General features: G+C 32.3%; 2 protein-coding genes across 4 annotated transcripts in view; both read right to left on the minus strand.

Moving 5' to 3' along the window:
• The window catches only part of LOC126736887 (recQ-like DNA helicase Blm), a 43,312-nt gene extending 28,775 nt beyond the window's left edge, over positions 1-14,537 (minus strand). Inside the window, exons 1-6 of one of the 2 annotated variants that reach the window (XM_050441502.1) lie at positions 13,283-14,537; positions 13,026-13,222; positions 8,910-9,115; positions 8,536-8,850; positions 803-1,076; positions 547-723 (exon numbers count right to left, since the gene is read on the minus strand). In XM_050441502.1, coding sequence (XP_050297459.1) covers positions 547-723; positions 803-1,076; positions 8,536-8,850; positions 8,910-9,115; positions 13,026-13,222; positions 13,283-14,273 — 2,160 coding nt within the window. In that variant the 5' untranslated portion in view covers positions 14,274-14,537. Of the gene's footprint in view, positions 1-546; positions 724-802; positions 1,077-8,535; positions 8,851-8,909; positions 9,116-13,025 lie in introns of both variants that reach the window. The other variant, XM_050441501.1, reaches the window with a different exon arrangement.
• LOC126736886 (zinc finger SWIM domain-containing protein 4-like) overlaps positions 1-24,625 on the minus strand; it is a 410,579-nt gene that overhangs the window by 147,851 nt on the left and 238,103 nt on the right. The gene's annotated exons all lie outside the window — the stretch shown is intronic.

The raw sequence follows: 24,625 nt of genomic DNA on the forward strand, positions 1-24,625 counted from the left end.
ATAGCCACCAGATACAGTTATTACTATTTTCCATTATTTACTTCTTAAGATTCAAGAGTTTTTTCCCTAATTACCTTAAGGTGACAGATATTATACCTTTTAATGAAGTGATGATCTTAGCTAATTATTTTATCTCACTGCTGATTGGTGAGGATTTAATCGTTTAATTTAATGTTGTGTTATCTTACATGGTTTTAAGTACTTTTTATGTCTCTGCAATTTGTATGATTGACGAAATTTATTCTAATTGTTCCTTTTTTATTATTTATAAAATAAACTCCTCATTTACTACGTTTTTAATAGCGATATTATTTATGCATGGCATTTAAATTAATAATTTAGATGTGTGACAACTATGCGAACATTGCAGAAAATCCAATCATAAGTAAAAATATACTGGGTGCCCAGTTTTAAGAAGAGTAAATTATTATTATTTTCCGGTAAAACCTGAACAGCCTACTACAGAGAGAAATTTCGTTTAATCCGGACCTACCCAAAAATTTGCTCTCACATTTTTTTTTAAATATAAGGTAACTATTTGCCTACCTTATCGGTCATTCCAGCATGGTACGGTTTGGTTTTCAGTCCCATTCCGTTAAATTGAACAGATAGTTTTTCACAATCCTTCCTGGCTAAACAGTAAACAATTCCAGATTTTTTTGGAAACTTTGTTTTTATCAAATTCGCTATCGCTTCAGTTGATTTAGCCGGCTTTTCTATCACCTGAAACATCACACTGCAAAAGTTACTTGAATAGAACTCACTTGAGGCCAAGTGAAATAAAATTCCTTTAGATTCTCACCTCATACTTAATATTCGGCCTATTAAAACTCCTAATGAACCTTTTCACTTTTTTTAGTTTTAAAATATTTATCACATCATTCTCGACTTGTTTGGTGGCAGTTGCGGTCAAGCAAATTATTGGTACATCCTTGTAGTTTAACCTTAATTTGCCGAGTTCTTTATAGTCGGGCCTAAAATCGTGTCCCCACTGTGACAAGCAATGAACCTCGTCTATGACGAAGCGAGCCAGTTTGCCCCTGCTATAAAGATTGTCCAGAATATCCAGTATAGCTCTAAAATAAGTTTATATTTATTTTAACGAGCTAATTAAAAAAATTTAAAAAAAAATAGGAAAAATAGAATAATAGAGTATGGGCGACAAATATGGAATAAGTCAGTAATATGGAATAGTTGTAAACCAGAAAAAGTAGCAAGCGCCCTCTATTAATTCCACGTTGAAAGTGCATTCATCTAAGGTTTTTTTTCGATCGGTCCGTCTCTAGTTTGTTTTGTTGTCTCACCATGGACAGACGTTTTTTTTGCGGCATCATAAAAGTTTTGCAGATCTTGCTGTTTTTGTGTGTTAGCGATAAAATACTTATTTTTTATTCAAACTGTTGTGCATTTGTGACAGTTCAAACATCATAGTTTACAATAGTTTTAAGGTAAGTTTGTTTGTTTTGTTTGTAAGTGGAATAGCATTCCATATTAGTATCCCATTTAGAATACTAAAATAGTGATATTTTGTTGCTATAAAAGCATTTCTAAATTTGCTTTTATTTTAAATAATATATCAATAACAATTATTGTAACTAAAAAAGCAAAAAAAAAGTAATAAACAGAAGAGAGGCCATTGTAAAACCTATTAAATCTTGTGCTTGTACTCTGCGTTAGAAACCTCAATTTTTATATGGTGAAATAGAACTATGTGATTTTTTTTTTATTTCAGTATGGCGTCAAAAGGTAGTCGAAGAAGAAAATGTTACGAAAAAAATGATATGATACAAGCAATTTGTGCTGCTAAGGAACAGAAAATGGGGTACCTGCAGGCAGCCAAAACTTACAATATTCTTAGAACAACCCTTTTTAGACACTGTCAGAAAAACGAAGATCCAGATATCTCTGCTGAAAGAAAACTAGGTCGACCAACATTGCTTACAAAAGAACTAGAAGATGAACTTATAAGGTACTTACTTCATATGAAAAGTAAGTATTTTGGTTTAACCAGAAACGACATAAGGAATATGGCATATCAGCTTGCTGTTAAAAATAATCTGCCAAATCCTTTTGGCAAAGAAACAGCTGGAAAAGACTGGCTTAAGCTGTTGTGAGACGGCACATCTTTTGCTAGAGCCGAGGGCTTTTCCAAAGAAAACGTTCAGTCATTTTTTACTACCTTAACGAATGAATATGAAAAACATAACTATTCAGCAGACCGCGTTTTCAACGTTGACGAGAGTGGTCTCTCTATAGTGCCTTCAAAGATTCCAGAAGTAATTGCACGTAAAGGTAAACGACAAATTGGTAGCATGACTTCCGCAGAACGAGGCTCACTAATCACCGTAGCATTTTGTACGAGTGCAGGGGGCAATTTTGTTCCACCCTTAGTTATATTCCCCAGAAAAAACTTAAGCTCGCAGCTTACAAAGGGGGCTCTACCTGGGACAAAGTTCGAATGTCATCCATCAGAGTGGATACAAAATAACATTTTTACAAAATGGTTTGAACATTTTGTAGCGACAGTAAAGCCTACACCTGAATCTCCAGTTATGCTCGTATTAGACGGTCATAACACGCATACTCGCAATATAATATGGCCAGAGAAAATAATTTTAGGATTGTGTGCTTACCGCCACATTCAACACATAAACTTCAGCCCCTTGACAAATCTTTTATGGGACCATTCAAAGCTCATTACAGTGAGGAGATAAGAACGTAGGTACGACAAAATGCCAGATCAGTAACTGCATTTGATGTGATGGAAATTTTCGGTAAGGCTTACTTAAGAGTTTAGCGTGGTGAGATTGCTGTTAATGGTTTTAAAGCCACCGGAATTTTTCCTCTTAATCCAAATATCTTTCGTGAATCTGACTTTCTTGCCTCCGAAACTATCGAAAAAGATGAAGTTGATGCTGTTGTCCCTCTTCCAGTACCTCAAGATACTGAAAATCCGACGCCACCAACAAATATTGTAACTCCTGAGATGGTCTCGCCTGTCCCAATCATTTGTAAAAAAACCAGCAACCAAGGACGAAAAGCAGGGAAAGTTGCCGTAATAACAGCGTCGCCTTACAAAGCAGAATTGGAATCATCCGCAAAAGCATCTGTTTCAACTACATCAAAACTTCAAGTGAAAAAACAAATTGGGCAGAGTAAAACAAGCTTGACTGATTCCGATACTCCCAGCACGTCAACACCCATCTCATCAAGAAGTCAAGCTAAGCGTAAGACAAAAAATTTGGGATACAGTTCAGAAAAATCAAGTAGCTCTTCTGAAGAAGACTTTGTGGCAGATGATGACTCAGATGATTCATTAAGTACTGGCGAAAATGGTGAAAAAGTTTCGGATGTTTCTGATAATCCAGAGTGCTTGTTTTGTGGTGGAAAGTTTTTGGAAAGCAAAAAATCCGAGAAACAGTGGATACAGTGCAAATACTGCAACTCATGGTGTCATTTGCAATGTACCTCATATGTATCTGGCATTTATATTTGCGATTTCTGCCAATAGATTTAGTATTTAGTTTAGTTTTCTAAGTATTCCATATTTGTGACCCTATTTTTAAAAAAGGGAAATATTAATATTTTAGTTTTTTTATTACGACTTTTGAAACGTTTTTTTTTTACAAATACAAGTTATAATAGCTTAATATAACATGTTTTTTAATTACTTTTAATATTTTTGTGTTAAAAAAATAAAAAAGTTCTTATAATTTTGCAGTTTAAAAAAAAAGTATTCCATATTTGTCGCCCTTACTCTAATTGTAAACAAAATAATACAGTGGTATAGGTACAAGGTATCCTACGATGAACTGCGGCGATTGATTTCTCAAAAACTACATAAGCTTTGGAAATTTTTAAAATTAAGCTGCATCGATTAAGGTTAAAAATAAATAATATGAGGTGTTGCCACTTCTATACGCTCCGTGCGTCTAGACTGCCGGGGATCTTCCATATGTGAACAATAACATCGACTTTCCGCATTTTACATCAGTAGCAACAAATAAATGATAAATTGTGTACAAAAACAATGGTGAAAGACGGAAAAGCTTGTTGTATTGAGAATTGCAAAAATGTAACTCTAAATACAGAAACCTCAAGCAAAAAGTAGATTACACCCATCAAACAGAAAAAGTAAGCATTCCGTAAGCTTTTTGGATGAAAAAAAGAGTGTTTTGGATAAACGTCTTTCATGTATGTGAGTGAATATAATTGTTACTTAAGCTGTTAAATAATGAATGTTTAAGTTTATTAAAAATAATATGCTTTTTTGGGAGGAGTTTTCCCAATACTCAAAAATCAGTGCAGTAAAAATTTCATAAGATGTAAAAGGTTCAATATTGCTTTGACTCTGGCTTACATACCACAGCACGGACTTGGGAGTTTCATATTATTATTGGTAGCTTTCGCAGAAGTTGACAATGCTCACTGTAATGCTCTTTTTTGGGAGCATGCAAATCTCTGAGTTATAACTTCAAAATATACAGAGATCGGCTTAGTAACCTAATAAAACTAACAAAAAACAATTATTATTCTGGAAAAATTGAATTATCAACATTAGACAAACATGGAAAATTATAAAAGAGGCAACAAATGAAAAGGAAAAAACCTTCAAAACAGCTACAAGGTGATTGATAAGGAGGGCAGAACTATAGATAACGATAGAGGTGGCAGATGCTTTTAATTATTATGTTAGTAATGTAGGTAAAAATATGGCCAAAGAAATAAAAAATACAAAACAAATTAAATTTAAACAACAAAAACAGAAAAATCTATGTACCTAAAACCTATCTATTAAAATCATAAAAAATTATCACATCTATATCATCGAGCCACTAAATTTAATATTTAAATGTGGTTATTTTCCACCAATTTGTAAACATGGCATTATCACTCCAAGTCAGGAAGCAAAAGGTCTTAAATATTTATCGACCTATAGTACTAACTAGCAACCTCTCAAAAGTGATAGAAAAGTGCATTAAACTTAGACTGAATGAATATCTAAATGTAAATAAAATAATATCAGAGCAAAAATTTGGGTTTAAACAGAATTTTACCACTGAGGATGAGGTTGCCTGTTCAACAAATTATATAAACCAAAGTTTTGTTCAGTGGAGTAATAGTATTGGAGCTTTTCTTGATCTAGGGAAAGCGTTTGATACTGTGACACACCATATTCTTCTTGACAAATTAAAGCAAATTTGTGTACGTGGAATGATACTGAAACTTTCAGTCTTACCTAGTAAATAGAACTCAAAGCGTTAAAATCAGCAATTTAATGACCACATACAAGTCGGTCGAATATAGTGTGCCACAGGGGATGGTGCTTGGCCCTGTACTATTTACAATTTATATAAATGGGTTATTTGGGATAATTAAAGAGGAGAGAGACAGTTAGTGGGTTTTGCTGATGACACAGCACTAATTGTTACAGGCAAGACTAGGCTTGAAGCAAAAATAAAAGCCGAAACTGCTTTTAAACATATAAAAGCCTGATTTGATCAGCACTGTCTAAGACTAAATGCCAGAAAGTCAGTTTTCCTGAACTTTTCAGCTGATAAGACTAGTTCATCCCAAGTCACAAAATTAAAAGTTCATCAGTATGAATGCCAAGATACTGCTCAGTGCCAATGCCAACTTCAAATTATTTCTGTTGATGAATACAGTTCTGTTGATGATGATAACATCTTTTCAGATCTTAGAGCTAGGTGCAAAACTCTAACGGAGACTTGTTACCAGAACTTTATTTCAAATTTGGACCAGTTACTTTATACAAACCCCAAAAGTTTTTGGTATAAGTTTAATAACAGGAGAGCAACGAATAGGCTTCCTGATTTGATGACCTATAATGATGGGGAGTTTGCAGGTTGTGAACAAATTGCAGAGGGGTTTGCCAGGTTTTTTTCTACTGTCTATAATAATGTCTTACCTTCTCGGCAGGCTGGTGTAAACATGACTATTCCAAATCCTAAATTATCTATTGGATTAATTTTTGATAAGATCTTTCGATTACCCCTTAAACTTAGTGCTGGCCCTGATGATATACCCAATTATTTTTTGAGAAATGTGTATGTGCCCTCTCTTATCCCCTCTTTTTTTTATTCAGTAGGTTTTAGACTTGACAGTTTTTCCATCCGAGTGGAAACTCAGTTTTATTACGCCTATATTTAAATGTGGTGCTGCTAATGAAATTATCAATTACAGGAGTGTGTGTGTACAGTCTGCCATCCCAAAACTTCTAGACAGTCTTATTTATGACCAAATTAATTTTTATTGCAAAGAACTTCTGTTAAATGAACAGCATGGCTTCAGTCGTGGCAAGTCTGCTATTACAAACTTGTTGCTGTATCAGGGTGCTCTGTTAAGTGCTTTGGAGAGGGGTGAACAGGTACATTAGTTTCTACAAAAGAAACAAACGGTTAACTTCCTCCTATACTATTGATAATGTTAATCTTAGGTACAGTGAAGTAGTAAAGGACCTTGGTATCTTTTTTGATGAACAATTGAATTTTAATACCCATGTAAATACTATTATAACTAAAGCATCTAAGGTCCTTGGTTTTGTCCTGCGCAATTGTAAGGATCTGTCAGTTGAAACTTGCAAAAGGTTGTACATATCACTTGTTGTCTCTTTGTTGGAGTATGGATCAATAATTTGGTCTCCTCTGTACATGAATAATTGTATGGCACTGGAGAGGGTTCAAAATAAATTTCTGCGATTCTGCCTTTATAAACTTCGCATTCCAGTTCCTAATGACCATTGTTATGATGAAGCAATGAACTTGCTGAATATTCGGAGTTTACTTAAGAGACGCACTGAGAATGATTTGGTGTTTATTTATAAACTTTTGAATGGCCTTGTGATTTGTCCCGAACTGCTTAATAGGATTTCATTTAATATTCCATACCGTAATCTGAGGGCAAATCGATTGTTTTCTTTGCCTTATCATCGTACCGACTATGCTATGCACTCGCCTGTCGAAAGGACCTTGAGGCTGGTAAACTCTACTGGAATTGAAGTTTTAGGAATTTCCTTATTGCATTTTAGGAGTCTTATTAAGAGTTTGTAGGATTTTGTTTTTTGAATTAATTTTGCTCCATGATTAATGATTTGAAATACATTTGATCATTGTCATTGATAATAATATATTTTGTTTTTTTTTAGCTAATTTTGCATTGTTAATTGTTCTGATTTTGAGAGAATATTGTTACTACTTGTAAAACGGTTTAATTATCCTTGGTATTAAGATTAAGTCTGATAATTATTGTTAATTAGTAATTAGTGGTTAGGTAGTATAGCTTTTATTTCTTTTTCAGAAATATATATATTTTTTGTAATGGGGTTGATCCCGTGTATAAATAAATAAATAAATAAATAAAATAAATACAAGTACCTTGAAGTGGTACTGGACTATAACCTAAAATGGCAGGAACATGTTCAGTATACATTAAACAAAATCAGGAAATTAATTTACAAGTTTTGTCAGTTGCACAAGTTTATGAAGTTAAAAACTCTAAAAATGGTGTATTCTGCTACTGTTGAGTATATATTTAACTATTGCATCTTGGCATGGGGGGCTTCTTGTCAATATGTGTTAGAGCTATTACTTATAAAAAAGACTTACTAAAGATCATTCATAATAAAATTAAGATGTACTCTTCAATAAAATTATTTAAAGATGTAGAAGTGTTGATAGTAAACCAGATTTATATTAAGTCTATAGTTAGGTTTATCTCAAAAACAAAAATATACCTAAACTTTATAAATCATGGACTCTCAACACGGCAGATAAACATGGCAGTATTCACAAATGCAAGACTTGTCAAGGAAGCCTTTTATATACAGTGCCAAAGATTTTTAATATATTACCAAATGAACTAAAAATTGCACGTTATAAAAAAATAAAAAATAAATTAAGCAATTGGTTGATTGTTTTTAATATATAAACATATTTCTTGATAGTTCTAATGTAGTATATAGGTTATTAAAATTTGTTATATTATAAAAAATAAATATACAGGGTGTCCCAGAAAAGAGTGTCAAGGAGTGGCGCAGAGGTAGTGCATCCCTCGGGAATCCGAATCACCCCCTGTATATGATCCTTTTTTTAATGAAAAATGCCTTTAAATTTATTCGATTTTTTTCCCTCTTGTTTTTTAAAGCAATTTATTTTTATTTTTAGCGCATGATTTTGATTGGTGGATTTAGTCGTTTTCATGTTAGTTAAGCCCAAGTTTTAACTAAATATTTAAATAAAAAATCAAGCATTATTTACCATGATTATAGAAAATTAGCTAAGAAGGTGAAAATACTGAAAAATCACAACAAAATCATAACTCCTAAACAAAACAAAAAAGATACGGTGTGATTTGGATTCCCCGAGGAGTGCTCTACCTCTGCGCCACCCCTTGACCCTCTTTTCTCGGACACCCTGTATATTAAAGTAAATAGATACCCTTTTACACCCTTATTTGGTTAAAGATGTATTATTTTAATGAATAAAATATATATAATAATAATGAATACATAATTACCTGGAACGTGAAAGCTTCTCTGGAGTCAAATACAGCAACTTTATTCCAGGCTCTCTCATACTTAATTTGGTAAAAATCTGATCTGTTTCTGACTTAGAAACATCAGAACATAAATGAGCAGCAGCTATATCTAAAGCAGTCAGCTTATCAACTTGATCGGAAATAAGTGCTATTAACGGTGACACAACGATGGTGACTCCTGGCATTAAAATAGCTGGAAGTTGATAACACAAACTTTTTCCACCCCCTGTTGGCATTAAGACAAAACAATCATGCTGCATTAAACTGGCATTAATAATCTCTCTCTGATGAGGCCTAGGTAAACAAAAAAAAATATTTTAATCATAATGAAAAGTTTTGTTGTATGAAATTACCTGAAGCTCCTCAATCCAAACTTCTGGTGCAGGACCTCCATCATTACTTCAGAATGCTCATATTTACCTTTGAACTCTTCAGAATCGTCTGTTCTATCCTTGAAACCGCTTTCAACAGGCTCATCATTGAAAAAATTCTCATCCCAATCCATATTAGAGATTTCATTGAGCAATTCTTCACTAATTTCCTCATTGTTTTCAGATGCCTGAATAAAATTTGTTCAAAAAGTTAGTTGCAATATGCAATGAAGTAATAAGGAGAGATATGTTTATGTAAGAGAGTATGTAAAATTATTGCCTGATATTTTAGGTTACTCTATCTTTACCTATTCGATCATACCAAAACTTCCTTAAAGGTACTTTTCATTTCATATTAAAATTTTGTGTATATTTTTTTTAATATAAAACTGCAACTTTAACAATAGAGCTTTTCAACTAGTGGTTTACTTCTAAAATATGTTTTTAAAACTTTATATATTCAAGATTTTTTTACAAAAAATAAGTTTCAATGTTTAATAAAATAGTCCATATTTTGAGTATCCATCAAATTTTAAGAACATCTAGCTAGATTTTAGATACAGTGCGGGCCAAAAATGGAGAAGCTTTTAATTTATTTTCTAATCTTATAAGGTATTCAATATTTTTGAGTGATTATGTACTAGAAATGTTTATCTTAGCCTGAGCAATAAATACATAGAAAAAATCAAGATTTTTATCAAAGGAATGTGAGTAATTAATACAAAGTCTTCTTTTCATGTCGACATAAATGAAGCATTTTTTTGTACACATGTTATTAACTGAATAGTTCTTGTTCAGATAAGTTTATTTTTAATGTTTGAGAAACTCAATTGTTTATCAGAATGCCTGATAAACAAACGGCAAGGTGTAAATTTAACAGTTCAAATAAAAGAAAAAACGTCAGTTTACACTTGAAAACGGTTGGAGATACTTACCAACCGAAACGTCGTGTTACATTAAATAAATAAGACAATGCAAGTCCGACAAGATGTTTTCACTGTACCATTGTCTACCACCTTCAAAAACAGATCAAATAAAAGAACTTATAATACAGAAGCTGGAATTAAACAAGCAACAATAAGTGCTAAAGAACTAAATCTACATAAAAGTGTTGTTTGTAAACAAATTAAATTGTGGCAAACTTGAGGCACTACTGCTATTATTCAGAAGCCAGGTACATCAGGAACTGAAAAGCTAATTAGATGTTCTATGAAAAATTCCATTTATTTCTGCTGAAGATATAAAAAAAGCTTATCTAACAGTAAGCCCACAATAAAACATGGAGGTGGTAATGTCATAGTATGGGGACATTTTTCTGGCAAAGGTGTTGGCCCAGTAGTAAAGATAGAAGGCTGGCTAAGATTATTTAAACATCTTAAGAAAAATAATATGTTGAAGATAATTTACCAATAATTTGGACATTTCAACATGACAAGGATCCAAAACACACATCCAAAACTGTAAAAAATTTCTTTACCTCTTAACAAATTGGGGTTTTGAAGTGGCCATCTCAAAGCCCGGACCTGAATACTATTGAGAACTTGTGGGAGTACCTAGAGAAAAAAGTTAGACAATCAAATCCTAATAAATTCTATAATAAAGATGGATTTTCTGATGGATGGAATTTCTGAAGATGTTATTCGGTCTTCTTGAACCCATGCCAAGACGAGGTGCTGAGGTTATAAGGAATAAAGGTTATGCCACAAAGTATTGATGTTTTTTAAAATTTTCTGTACAATAGTGTGAAATATAGCCTGAAACCCAAAAGTTTCTCCATAAAAAAATAAAAAAACAAAGTTTCTCGACTTATGGCTGGCACTGTAGATCTACACTTGTAAGAAAATCATTGACTAGATCTTTCCATTGTAAGTATTAAAAATGTAATAATACTCTAAAATTGAAGTCATATAACATAATATAACATACATTGATTAAATTCACATCTGATTCTGGGAACTATTTCATCCAAGCAGATTTTTGTTTAATGACAGAGATAAATCAGTCATATATATAATATTGAGATCAGTTAAGGGATGTATATGACTATGTTAAAAGCAAATTGTAACAAGGGATAGAAAAATACTGATGATTACAATGTTTGATGTGTTTGCTAAATGTTTAAAGTAAATTTGAAGTTTCCTTTCTAAAAAATGTAACTAAAAAAAATGGAATACGCTGGACAACATTCAGAATATCTACAAAAGACAGATTTAGTAATACAAAAAAAAATTAATAGTAATATAATTTATTTCAGTCACAAAAAGAACATTTGTTTTTCATTAAGCTTGAAGTTAGTTTATAAGACAAATACTTAACTCTTACATAGATTGAAACATTTACAGAATGTAAAAAAATGTTATAACAACAATTTGTAAATTGTCATAAGAATAAGGTTTTTAAAGAAAGCACCCTACTAGAGGAATATCCAATTAGGTATCTATATATTTGTCTATACAATTTTTAAAACAGTAAATTTAATAAGTTATAATTTGACTTGAGACTGAAATTTTAGCAAGTTAAGAATTTGGTCCAGAAAATATGCAAAATGCAAGTAATAGCACCATAGCAGACTTCTACAGCCATAGAAAATATTGTTTTTTTACATTAAATGTAAAAATTGTAATAATATAAAGTATTGCAGGTTTGTGATGGTGAAAAATTATTTTCATCATTTTATTGGCCATAATTTACTTCATAACTTGAGTAATTATGAAAATTTTTTGAAATATAGTTATAGATGTGTTTAACTGATCATCCATTAATAAATAAATAAATAAACCAGTGCATGGAGCTCTATAATGAAACCCTAATTTAAGTAGATTTAAAAAAGTTTTTCTCAAAAATTATGTTGTGCCAGTCTTACCTAAAGTCAACAATCAGCACTAATGCTATTTATGGAGATAGAAACACACCTTTATACTAAAAAGTTTACATTTAAAGAAACCATCCTTGTATTAATTTCCTTGTTTAACTTTTATGGTCAAAACATCAATGGAGTTGCAATATTCATTGAAAATATACTAGTTATATATTACTTAAATATGATGTTACAGATGAAATGTAATATATATCTCTACATCAGCCATATAAATGCTGCCTGCTTTACATAATAAATCTTGTAATTATTGTAAAACAGTTTTTCTGGTTCGAGTTGATTGGTTTGAGTTCAAGTAAGATCAAACATACTACACAAAATTTGTTATAATCAATTAAGTATATAATAATTACTTAATACTTTTATACAATTATGTTAATGTTGCAGTAATATAAAAAACCTTATTATTTCATAATATACATCCTAGTATTTTCATTACACTTTTAATAATGTTATTAATATGGTTGTTATACTTTAGTTCAGAATCAAAGTAAATACCCCTAAGTTTTCATCGCCATTATAACAAACTAGGCAAATTAGTGACATTGAGAGTGTTTAAAGAAAATTAAAAATATCTTTAGCTAAATATTAGAAAAGTGAACACAAATTAATATGGGAATTTTCTTTTATTACATTAAAAACATAAAAGTAATTGCTTTAATATGTTCTTCTAGTGTCCCAATTCAATTGTGTGAAATACTATTATGGTCAATTTTCATATTTATGCTTTAAAGAGGTATTTAAATAAACAAAATTCTCATTGAACCAAAAAAAAAGTTTTTAACAGCTTGAATTTTAATATTTTTAATTGACCCCACAATGAACTTAACCCTTAAAAACTAACATATGTAATTACAACAAAGGTAATTTGCTCTATAACAAAGGTAATTTGCTGACATATGCTTTGTTTTGATATAAAAGTGTGAGTAGAGGTTTTAGCATAATTTTGCAATACATAAACTATACCAATGCTGTGCTATTTTAACAATAAAATAATAATATTGTTATCCCTTTATGGCATGATATTTGCATCTTTTAGGAAGATTAGCTTGTTATTTCTTGGATCTGTTACATTTTTCTTGTTAATCATATTTAAATTTATGTTATGTTTGAAAATCATTCGTCCAATAATATTATTAATTACATAATTTATTATAAAATTATTTTTCTACAAAAAAAAAAAAAAAATTTGTGTAAAAATATACTTACTGGATCTAACTTACCTTACTATTTGAAGGTATAATATTGCTGGAACTGACAGTGCTTTCCTCCACCAACCTATCGATACTCTCTGTTAAACCACCAAATTGCCTTTCAAATTCTTCATCATCCATATAATCTGCTTCTGTGATGTCTAGAGATGGGGTTGTAGTATTTGATGATAAATTCGCCTCTGGTGTTTCCTCAGGATTTTTAATTTCTTTAGAAGGTAATAAACTAACACACTGAGCTTCTGATGTATTAAATAATTTATTCTTACTATCATCCAAACTAGTATCATAGTAATTTTGTCCAGTATCTACATATTTAGGATCAGGTATTGTTATGCTGTTCTTTATTTCTTCAGAAATACTACTATTGGCTGCTCGTTTTTTAAAAACAAATTTTTTTTTGGGCTTTACAACAGGAGATGGTGGACTTCCATGTCTCTCATTATTACTAAAACTAGTTTGTGCTTTAAATGTATTATTGCAGTTTTTTTCATGGCATGGGTCACTTTTTGGCAGCAAAAGCTTTTTAAGTGGTGAAATTATTGTTTCAGAGTCGACTTTCTCATTACATTTTGATGTAAAATACTTGGATATACTTTCTTGACTGAGCTTACTGCTGCCAGACAACAAACTAGGGCTGCTCTGTTCTTTTTTAGGCTCAAACAATGGTTTATTAAGTGTTAATTTTGGCCTTGGGCTTGATATTTTAACTTGTTTGATGCTGCTCTTTAGAGGCGAGGTATTAAATATACTGCTATTTTTGTAGAGACTATCTAAAACATTGTCAGAGTTTTTATTATCATTAGAAGTAGCTCTGGGCTTAATGCCAAAAGGATTTATTGTACTCTGTTGTGTTTGTTTTATGTGAGATATTTTTGGTTCAGTTTTTTTAAATGTAAAAGTCTTGCTCTTAGTTTTATCTAATGGGCTATTATTAACAGGATTTGATTGACTCCAGACACTTTTTCTGCACTCAAATGAACTTTTGATCCCATTTGGCTTATGAAATTCATTATAATCTATTCCAGCTAAGTAACTATTTCCAGTATCATTTGGTACAGTTTTCACAGGGGCAGTAGGGTTTTTACTAGCAAAGGAATTGTTGACCCCATTTGGCCCAATGCCCGTCTCACTAGGTAAAGGTTTCACGGGGGAAATAGATGTTCTAACACCCCCTGATGCTTTCGCCTTCTTAAAATCAAACTTTTTGATCTTGGTAAGATCCTTATTACGCAAATTTTCAAAAAAATCATCATTCATAATCACAAAACTGCTGTAACAAAGAACTTTGACACGACAAAAAACACTAACAGGAATGCCATACAGTAACCGTTATTGCCCTTAAGTATGTATACGGTCAATAAATTCTAGTTTAACAATAAAATTTAAATAAAATCCAGCGGAATATTGACAAATTTTAGAAATGAACCACAACAATTGTGGAGGTTAACAATTGGCGGACATATTCGATCGGATCTCCGCGATTCACTGACAACTGACAACGACCTCGCGCCAATCGAACGGCTACAGCACAGCATAAGGAAGATGTAATTATTTAAGCTGTGGCTACAGAATGAAATCGTGTTGCTACGCGGTAAAGGCCACAAACTGGGGAAGGGCATTTTATTAGTAGAAACGTTCTGCGAGATCGATATTTAAGGGATCGAGAATGTGTGCTTTATCTTTTTTAATGTAAAGGGGTTTTCGTGATTACTTCGAATTCGTTTCGAACATAAAAATAAAATAAATAAATAATGACTTTTATTAAAACAAAAATCTACATAATGAATAAATACTCTTACAATGCCTCATTTCTCTTTTAATGCAGTTCAAGTCTGGCGCAAGTCTATCTTAAAGCTACTCAACTAAACCAGACATAAACACTATAATAATATTTTAGATATTTTAGATCTATTAGCTAAACTAAAATAAGAAATATATAAATGTTACCTAAATTACTACACTATTAGTTCATTGATTCTTTTATTACACAGAAAATATATTAAAAACATTAATTATTATATAAGAAAAAAAATATATATATGCAAATATTCCAATAATCTTAAGGTTAAAGAAATCTTAATATTATTATTAAATTTGATTACTTTGATTAAATAAGTAAGTCTTGTACTTCCTCTTAACATTTTTAGGGCTTAAAGTAAGGTAACATTCCGGTACTGAATTGTATTGCTTCACAGCCTTATATGAAAAGGATCGCCGGAAGATTGCAGTGGTATGCAGCGGCATAGTTAACTTTTTTACATTTCTAATATCAACATTGTGAATGGTATTTCGAAATACTAAACGCTCTTTTATTGAATTTGGATCAGACTGATTATTTAGCATCCTTTAATAAGAAACAAGAAAAGTGCAAAACTCTACGATCAGCACGTTTCTGAGGAACACACAAAATCTGCAGAAGGTTACTAGCGCTTTCCCAAAAGCAGATCCAAGCTCTTGACATGCCACTCTAACAACAGCCTGCAGAAGCTCGATTGCCGAGGGACAGTAAATGTTCCCCAAACTTAAGATCCTTGACCCAGAAATTTATTGACAGAGTACTGCTGGAAAGGACAGTTGGCAACAAGAATGTTATCAAGGCTATGGTTATTTGTAAAACAGAAATAATAGCTTAGTCTTTTGTGGATTAAAAGATAGTAAATTTGCCCTAAACCACTTAAGTATAAGTCCAAAATCAGTCATTATGGGAGTCGATGTCAAAACCATGCCAGAGAATGGTCGTGTCATCAGCAAACAATGTAAATTTTTCCTGGATACAAAGTTGGGTAAGGTCATATATATAGGAGAAAGAGTATGAATGAACATCTTTATCATCAGTCATTAATTTAAATTTAATTTTAAACTCAATAATTTTGATATTTTGCTTTTATCTGAAACTTGGCTTAATCAAGAAGATAATTCCGAGCATTTTAACAACCTAATTACCGGTTAATTAGGAGAGATCGAGTTGGGTGGAGTGTTGCGGCATATGTGAAAACTAATTTTACTCTGGAAATGGTAGCTTTCGATTATGAAGTTAATGCACAGCTTGATTATTTAATATTTAAAATAAACGTTGCAAATAAAAACTATGCTTTTTGTGTTTCCTATAAACCGCCAAAATTAAATTGTAATTTCTTAATTTCCGATTTTGATAATATTTTTTCACACCTTTATCCCACCGTCGACGAAATTTTTTGTTTGGGAGATTTTAACATAAATTTACTTAATTTGCAAAACCCATCGGTACCCTTATTTGAAAACTATAATTTTGTGCAGATCATTGATGAGCCTACACGCATTTCGGGTACTGCTCATTAATTGATGCGATTTTTGTGACAAATAATTCTTTAGTAATAAAATCTGGCGTGATTCCCTTCAGCGATATATCTGAACATAAATTAATTTACTGCGATCTAAATTTAACAAAAACTGTTAAAATACCTAAGTTATAAAACATCAATCTTTTAAAATTTTTTTATTTAAACAATTTTTTGATTGATATGAGGGATTTACCGTGGGATGGCATAACTAATATTGACCAGAAAATACTTATTTTAAATAATTTAATTTTAACCTTTTTTGATCATCATGCGCCTGTTAAAGAGTCTCTTATAACCAAGCCTAAGGCTCCATGGATAAATGAAAATTTAAAAATATTTATTAGACAAAGGGATAAGGCGTTACAAAAATTTAAAAGATTTAAATTCCATTAATTTGGACTGGGTAACATACAAAAAGTTAAGAAATTTTACTCTAACTGCAATAAGAAAAGAAAAGAAGAAGTACTTGAACTCGATGAGTGGCAATTCAGAGAAACCTTGGCCAGCCTTAAAAAAATTAAATGTTTGCACAAATAAAAAATTTGAAATATCACAAAATTTGGCAAATCCCAATGATATCAATAACTACATATTTTGCCACATACAAAATCAATCGAACTGCACAAATAAAATTAACTTTTATTCGAATAATTTTTACGACAATAATTTAAAATTTAATTTCAAAGTATCAGACGCATTTTTCTGATAAGTTTTAGATCTTCATTAATGCATAATTCCATTTCTTTAAAATCTTTCTTATCAAAACACATGTAGATCTGCGTGTCATCAGCAAAAGCCTTACAAAAGTTCAATGATTTTAGTAAATCTGAAGTATAAATAAGGAACAATAAGGGGCTCAAAATTAACCCCTGGGGAATGCCAGATGTTATAGCTGCCCTATCAGAAAAAACATTATTACAGCACAGCGATTGGAATCTGTTGGATAGATATGAAAGAAAGAAGGAAAGAAAGAAAGCAAATGTGCTATATTACGTAAGAATAATCTTGTGTACAAGCATCCTACAAGCTAAAAAAACAAAACAAAAATACAATTTTAAAAATTGACAAAACAATGAACAAATTTAAACACAAGAAGACAAAACTTTTTGAACATACTTGAATTAAAGATAACTAAATAAAACAATCAATTACTAAATAAAGGAAAACTTCTTGACAAAACTAGAAAAGAAAAAAGGAAAAAAAACCTTCCAACATGTCCAAGGTTAAGACCTATCAATAAAAAAGTAATCCAGGTTATAATATGCCTTAGCCAATAAAAGCGACTTTAATTCTCTTTTAAATTTCATTAAGTAAAATTTCAAACACATAGAGGAACATGATTGTAAATTTTTTTACTTATGTAAATTAATGAGTTTTTGGTAAGGGAAGACGTAGGAATAGGTAGGGGAACATCATTTACACGACGAGTCAAATGGCCAGTGTCAGAGGGTAGTTTGAGAATTTTGTGAATAAGAGCAGCTGTTCCAGCTCTTGTTTTGCCATTCTTACTGCAAAACATCCAGAAGATAATTTCCTAGCTAAATGTAAAATATGATCTTCAAACCTAGGAACTAATTCCTAGGAACTTGCAGCACTCTTTATTCTGCAAGAGGGAATTTTCGTCAAACATCAGACCCTGAACATCGCACTTAAACCCCATAATAGACGTCTTTCCTACATTAAACACGAGCCTGTTGGAAGCACACCACCCTGATCTGAAAATCTGAAGGTCTTCAAGGATACAAGTCTTAATATAATCAGAATTTTTATGGCTCCATAGTATGGTGGTATCATCAGCAAACTGAACCACCTTGCCCTGCAGTTTCAATGAACTCAAGTCATCCACATACAGTAAAAATAACAGTGGTCCCAACACTGAACCCTGGGGAACGCCGCATTTTAGGGATCTAGAAGCAGACAAACGCCTAGACACTGTAACCTTCTGAGTACGATTTGATACATATGACGATATGATTTTATAAGTATACAAGATTCGTTGTAAAATCCTCAAATGCCTTCGAAAAGTCCAACAACACTAAAATCGTATTCATTTTTTTATCTTGTTTTCTAAATATATCATCCAGTACATTTATCAAAGCTACCGATGTGTCATAACCCTTTCTAAAACCACATTGAGTGTTAGGAATAATGTTATTGTTCGTGCAATACTGATAAATTTGCCATACAGAATTTTTTCAAACATTTTTGACAAAGCCGGAAGGATACTGATAATGCGAAGTTCATTAAAGCCACTGGGATGTGGTGTTTTCGGCAGCGGTTTTCCTACAGAAATTTTTCATTCATCGGGAAAGTAGCCAATCTCTATACAACAATTTATATGATATGGGTTACATACTTATCAATGTAAGGACTGCAATATTTCAACATTAGTGGGTTATACTTCATCTACTCCAGTAGCATTACTCTTAATATTGTTTATAAGATCTAAAACTTATTCTATGAACTTTCGATGCGTCTGATACTTTGAAATTAAATTTTAAATTATTGTCGTAAAAATTATTCGAATAAAAGTTAATTTTATTTGTGCAGTTCGATTGATTTTGTAAGTATGAGGCAAAATAGTTATTGATATCATTGGGATTTGCCAAATTTTGTGATATTTCAAAATTTTTAGTTGTGCAAACATTTAATTTTTTTAAGGCTGGTTAAGTTTTCTTTGAATTGCCACTATTGAGTCTAAGTACTTCTTCTTTTCTCTTTTTATTGCAGCTAGAGTAAAATTTCTTAACTTTTTGTATGTTACCCAGTCCAAATGGAGTTTAAATCTTTTAAATTTTTGTAACGCCTTATCCCTTTGTCTAATAAATATTTTTAAATTTTCATTTAACCATGGAGCCTTAGGCTTGGTTATAAGAGACTCTTTAACAGGCGCATGATGATCACAAAAGGTTAAAATTAGTTATGCCATCCCACGGTAAATCCCTCATATCAATCAAAAAATTGTTTAAATGAAAATTTTAAAAAGATCGATGTTTTATAACTTTAGGTATTTTAACAGTTTTTGTTAAATTTAGATCGCAGTAAATTAATTTACAACAAACTTATCGAGCATATTTACAAGAAAGCAGCAATTCGATGAAGCAAAAGAGATGCTAAAGAAACTGGAACCAGCATTCAAGGAAGTTGAACTGAATATCAAGATCAGAACGACCAAGCTCATGAAAAATCTAATCACAAGTAAAAATCTTAAAGTACCAGCTTGAATATTGAGCAACTATGATCCTACAATTACCTGGGCCACGAAATTCGATTGGCGAGAGACAATCGAACTTGTGAAATCGCAAGAAAATAGGTCTCAGCTGGAGATTTTGGAGAATTGACATATATCTTAAGATCTAATATTCCCATATGTCAAAAAAAAGGGTCTATAACCAGTGTGTTCTGCTTGTGTTAATACATGGAGCCTAAACACTGACTCTAACAAAGCAAACGACAAACAAAATACGAGTGACACAGAGAAGCATGGAAAGAGCTATGTTGGCTATCTCTCTGAGAGATAAGAGTTCCGAAGACCGAGGTGAGAAGAAGAAATGGAGATGCTATCGTAAGAATATCGAACTAGGTACGGTTACATGACTAGAATAAATGATGGCAGATGGACGATAAGAATAATTGAATGGAGACCTAGAGATCATACACTTCGCAGCAGAGGCTGATCCCCCACTAGATGATTGGACGATCTGAGAAGAATTCACATGAACTGGATTAATGCATAGGATAGAAGGAGATGCAAATATTTACGGGGGGCTTATGTGCCGCAGTGGACGACTATACAAGGTGGTGCAACTCCAAGCTTGGCAACATTTTGATAATTTGGCTGATGGCTCCATATTTTCATCTTATTTGAGTTTTTGTTAAATAAATTCTAAATCACTTACTAGAAAGTAATGAAATTTAAAAAGACGAGGATGTTTATTTAAAAAAAGAAATAGGCAAAATTTTGTGTGAGGGTTACAACGACACAATTAATCAATATTGCCCTCAAGTTAGACATATCCGGGGCTTTACTTTTCCTTTTTAAGCTTTTTAACTTTTGATTGGTTTGCAGAGGTAAATAAGAAATTGAACATATTATTTAAACTTTTTTTTAAACATTAATGTTTTCTTAGAGAAACAATAGCGCCACTTACGACGGCGTTTATAATATGCACTGTTTTCAACTGAAACCTTTGAAGTAGTCTTTTCTGAACATTGTGCTTCGATACTAAGTTTTGATTTGGGAAACCCAATCAGTCACGATTTAAGCAAATTTTCTATGACTTCTAGATCCTTTTTTGATGAAAACGTACTATTTTAATAACTTGTTGTCCAAAGAACATTGGTTATCAATTATTGAGACTCTGGATTTTGAAAGTAAATTTTCTTACTTCTTTGACACATTCTCCAGTTTATTTAATATGAGCTTTCCTGTAAATGTAAACAAATCGAAGCCATAGCACAGAAAGTCTTATCAGTGGATAACACCATTGATAATTAATGAGGGCAAACAGTTGAGACTATTTCATACTCAACTAGACCAAAGTAGACAAACTAGACTAAGACCGTCCATGACCATGAGTTACTGATATCCTATAGAAAGAGATTGAAGGTACATAGAAGAAATATCGTAAATGCTAAACAAGCCTATAATTCAACAAAGTTTCTTACTTCTAACAATATAGCTCGAGCCTCATGGAAAATTATTAACTCAATCAAGAACTTCTCAAGTCGCAGAACAAAGTGTGTTCCTAATTTGGTTACTGATAATAGTGATAATGGAAAGAAAGTTATTACTAATACCTCTAATAATTTTTTTGTAGAGTCAGTGCGAAAGATTACAGATAATAATTTTCAGGCACCCATGGGTATAAATGTGTCTTTCAACAGTTTATCCCAATCTCTTTTTCTATTCCCTCTCACTGAAGGTGAAACACTTGAGATTATAAAATCTTCCTCTAGGAAAAAGGTCATACGAGGTACCTTATTACTTATTGTTAGCATGTGCTGAGCATATTATCGCTCTACTTACCTATCTTTTGAATTTATCATTTCAGTTTGGATATTTTCCTAAAGAGCTAAAAACAACTATTGTCATTACCTTCATCAAAAGGGGGAGACAGCAGAAATTAGTAACTATAGGCCCATTGCTCTCCTGCCTGTATTCTCAAAGGCCTTCGAAAAAACTTTTAAAAAAAGACTTATGGCGTTTTTAGATTCTTTTGCTATACTGTCATGTCATCAGTTTGGATTCAGGTCTGGACTCTCTATATCAGATGCTATAATATCTCTTTATACAGTACTATATTCAAAATTATTCAATATATAATTAATATATGGAATAATTTTGAATTGAAGTTAAGATCTGTTGGTATCTTTTTTGATCTTACTAAAGCATTTGATATCATTAATCATGCTTTACTATTAAATAAGATCTTTCATTATGGTATAAGAGGTTATAAATGGCTTGAAACATATTTGATAGGTAGAACCCAGGCTGTTAGATTGAAAGTTGGTGGTCAGGTGACCATATCTGATTGGGCAACTGTCGTTACTGGGGTGCCACAGGGTAGTGTTCTTTGGCACATTTTGTTTTTACTTTTTATTAATGACTTGCCTCTTCTGGTTAATGACAGCTACATAACACTTTTTACCGACCGTACATCAGCAGTTGTCTCGGGTACTGACTATCAGTCTATCCACTCAAAAGCTACCAAGTGGCTTTTGAGTTGCGGGGTGGTGCCAGAAAAATGGTTTTTGTTTGAATAGTGTGAAAACCAATTTCATTGTTTTCACTCCGATTCGAGCTATTCAGTTTACTCCTTAGAGAGGAGTCATCAAGTAGCATCATACACTCCGCCAAGTTCTTGGGAATTGATATTGATAGACATCTATCGTGGGATCCTCAGGTAGAATCAGATGTGCAGTAGATTGTCCCGCAGCAATTATGACATCTAGCAGCTTCGAGACTATGTGGATGCATATACACTTAAAAGCTTTTATTATGTCTCAGTGCATTCCACTCTATCCTATGCCTTATTAGCTTGGGGTAATTCCTCCAGTATTGGGAGAGTGCTAAAAAATCCAAAGCGAGACTTTCCTTCAGAGAAACTTGCCGTGGTACTTTTAAAATAGAAAAAATCCTAACTATAATTAACAGCTATATCTTGGAGTGCGCATGTCAAGTACATAAAAATCTTTCCAACCACATGAGATGTGGAGATCTTAATTTTTATGAAACTCGAAATGCAGATAAATTATGCATCCCTTTTACCTGGTTGTCGCAGGTACAGGATGGTCCAGAAATTACATCTCTCAAAAATTTTAATCATCTCCCATGTAGAATAAAGAGAGCTAAGACTTTTCCAACTTTTAAGAAGGCTCTTAGGACCATGTTAGCTGACGGTCCTTTTTACGTTCTTTAACTGTAGATTTATGGACTAAATTTAGTTAAATTTGTTTCCTTTTATATCTTATAATTTTATACTATGTTTATTAGCATTGTAGTTTTTTATTAACAATTCCTATACATTGTTATGATGTCGATGGAAATAAACGATTTGATTTAAATATGTACTCGGGTGGCAAATACATATCGAAGCACGGAGTGATCACCCATTGGAACTACATTGGAACACATTACCTCATACTATCCAAACGGTTGTAACATTGATAATGCCAGTTCTGAAGAGCATCGTTAAACTCTGAGCAAATTTTCATTTTTTCACCAGATTTGTGCAGGTTAATTGAGTTAAAAAGCAGTATTGGTGAAGTTTCAATTTCCTTTCTATAGCAACGTAAATCTACACCTCAACGGCACAGAAACGTTATATGGAATTGTTGGTACCTAATATACCCTAGTACCCTATAAAGGAGAAGAATTTTACTCACACTTTTAAAACAGTCTAATACAGTTTTTCTGTAAAATATAGAAGGGATTAAAAAATCAAACACTGTTGGGTGGTAAAATTATCCTAAAATCAATCATTTTCCAAAGTTCGACGGCGTTCCGATTCTCAAAAGCAATCGAATTTAAATTTAATAATGAAAACATTCGTATAAGAAAAAATATGAATTTTATACGTCTCTCAAACGCAATTTTTTTAACATAATTTCACTTTTACAAACTGCACAAAGCCGTACACCTTGCTGGACTGTACTGGATGAATCACCCTGTATGTAGCCGCAATACTATCAGATACAAGAAATGTGACCCATCCATTAAACACGACTCCAAGGCTGGCTTATAGCACATTCAAATTAACCTTCCAAACAAGTGGCCATCTGCCATTTGTTTAAAAAAAACACCTGTTTTAACCCTTTCAACAACTCTCTTCCTTCCCTCGAAACTCCAGCCAACAAGTAGCGTAGCCTGTGATTCACTTAAAGCGAGTCCCTTGTAAAAATCCCCCTTTAATCGTCCCGATGACGGGATGAGACAATCACACCGAAGCGGCAGGTAGAAAGACCACCGAAATCCCTTCTTCTATCGATCCACCGAGCGAGACTTGCACGCGTTTCGACATATCCCCAGTTTCTATCGAGATATCCCCTTTAACCGGTTGTTTTGTACTGTTGTCGCAGTGAAAATTGTACTATGGCGCCAACAATTGTACTAGGTCTGCAGGTCAACTCTTAGTTCTCACGGTCTTATACGGGTTTTTTTCTTAAACATTCCAAAGCGATGATGGATGTAGTTAACACTTAGATAGATGCAGCATATAGCGGTTGTATACATATACGTGTTAATTTAAAGATTTAATTTAAATTCGTTTTTCTATCTGTTTTTTCTTTTTAGTATAGTATACTGCTGTCTAAACCAGAAGCTCTCCACAGCAGCGATTTTCTACAATTTCCCTAAAGCTTTGGACTGTGTAAGTCATAATATCTTAATTAATAAATTTCAATACCACGGGTTCTAAGAAACACCTCTCTAATGGTTTAAGTCATATTAACAATAACATAAGTCAGCTTGTAAGGGTTGATATGACGAGGTCTTCTTATAAGCCGATAGAATGTGAGGTACTGTAAGGTGCAGTTCTAGAGCCTATTTTGTTTCTACTGTTTATAAATGACATCGCTAGTCTAAATATCAGCAGTAAAATCTGTCTCTTACCAGACGATACAAGTTTTATTTAGAACAAGCCCGATTTTAAGGCACTACATATAACGGTATCAAACGACCTATTCTTCTTCTTGTATTGTATCTCCTATTGGACGTTTCCTATCATCACAGCAATCCGGACCTCGTTGACTAAAGCTCTGAACAGATGAACATTGCTACAATCAAAC

This window comes from Anthonomus grandis, chromosome 5 (genome assembly GCF_022605725.1).
Source record: "Anthonomus grandis grandis chromosome 5, icAntGran1.3, whole genome shotgun sequence".
Taxonomy (NCBI): Eukaryota; Metazoa; Arthropoda; class Insecta; order Coleoptera; family Curculionidae; genus Anthonomus; species Anthonomus grandis.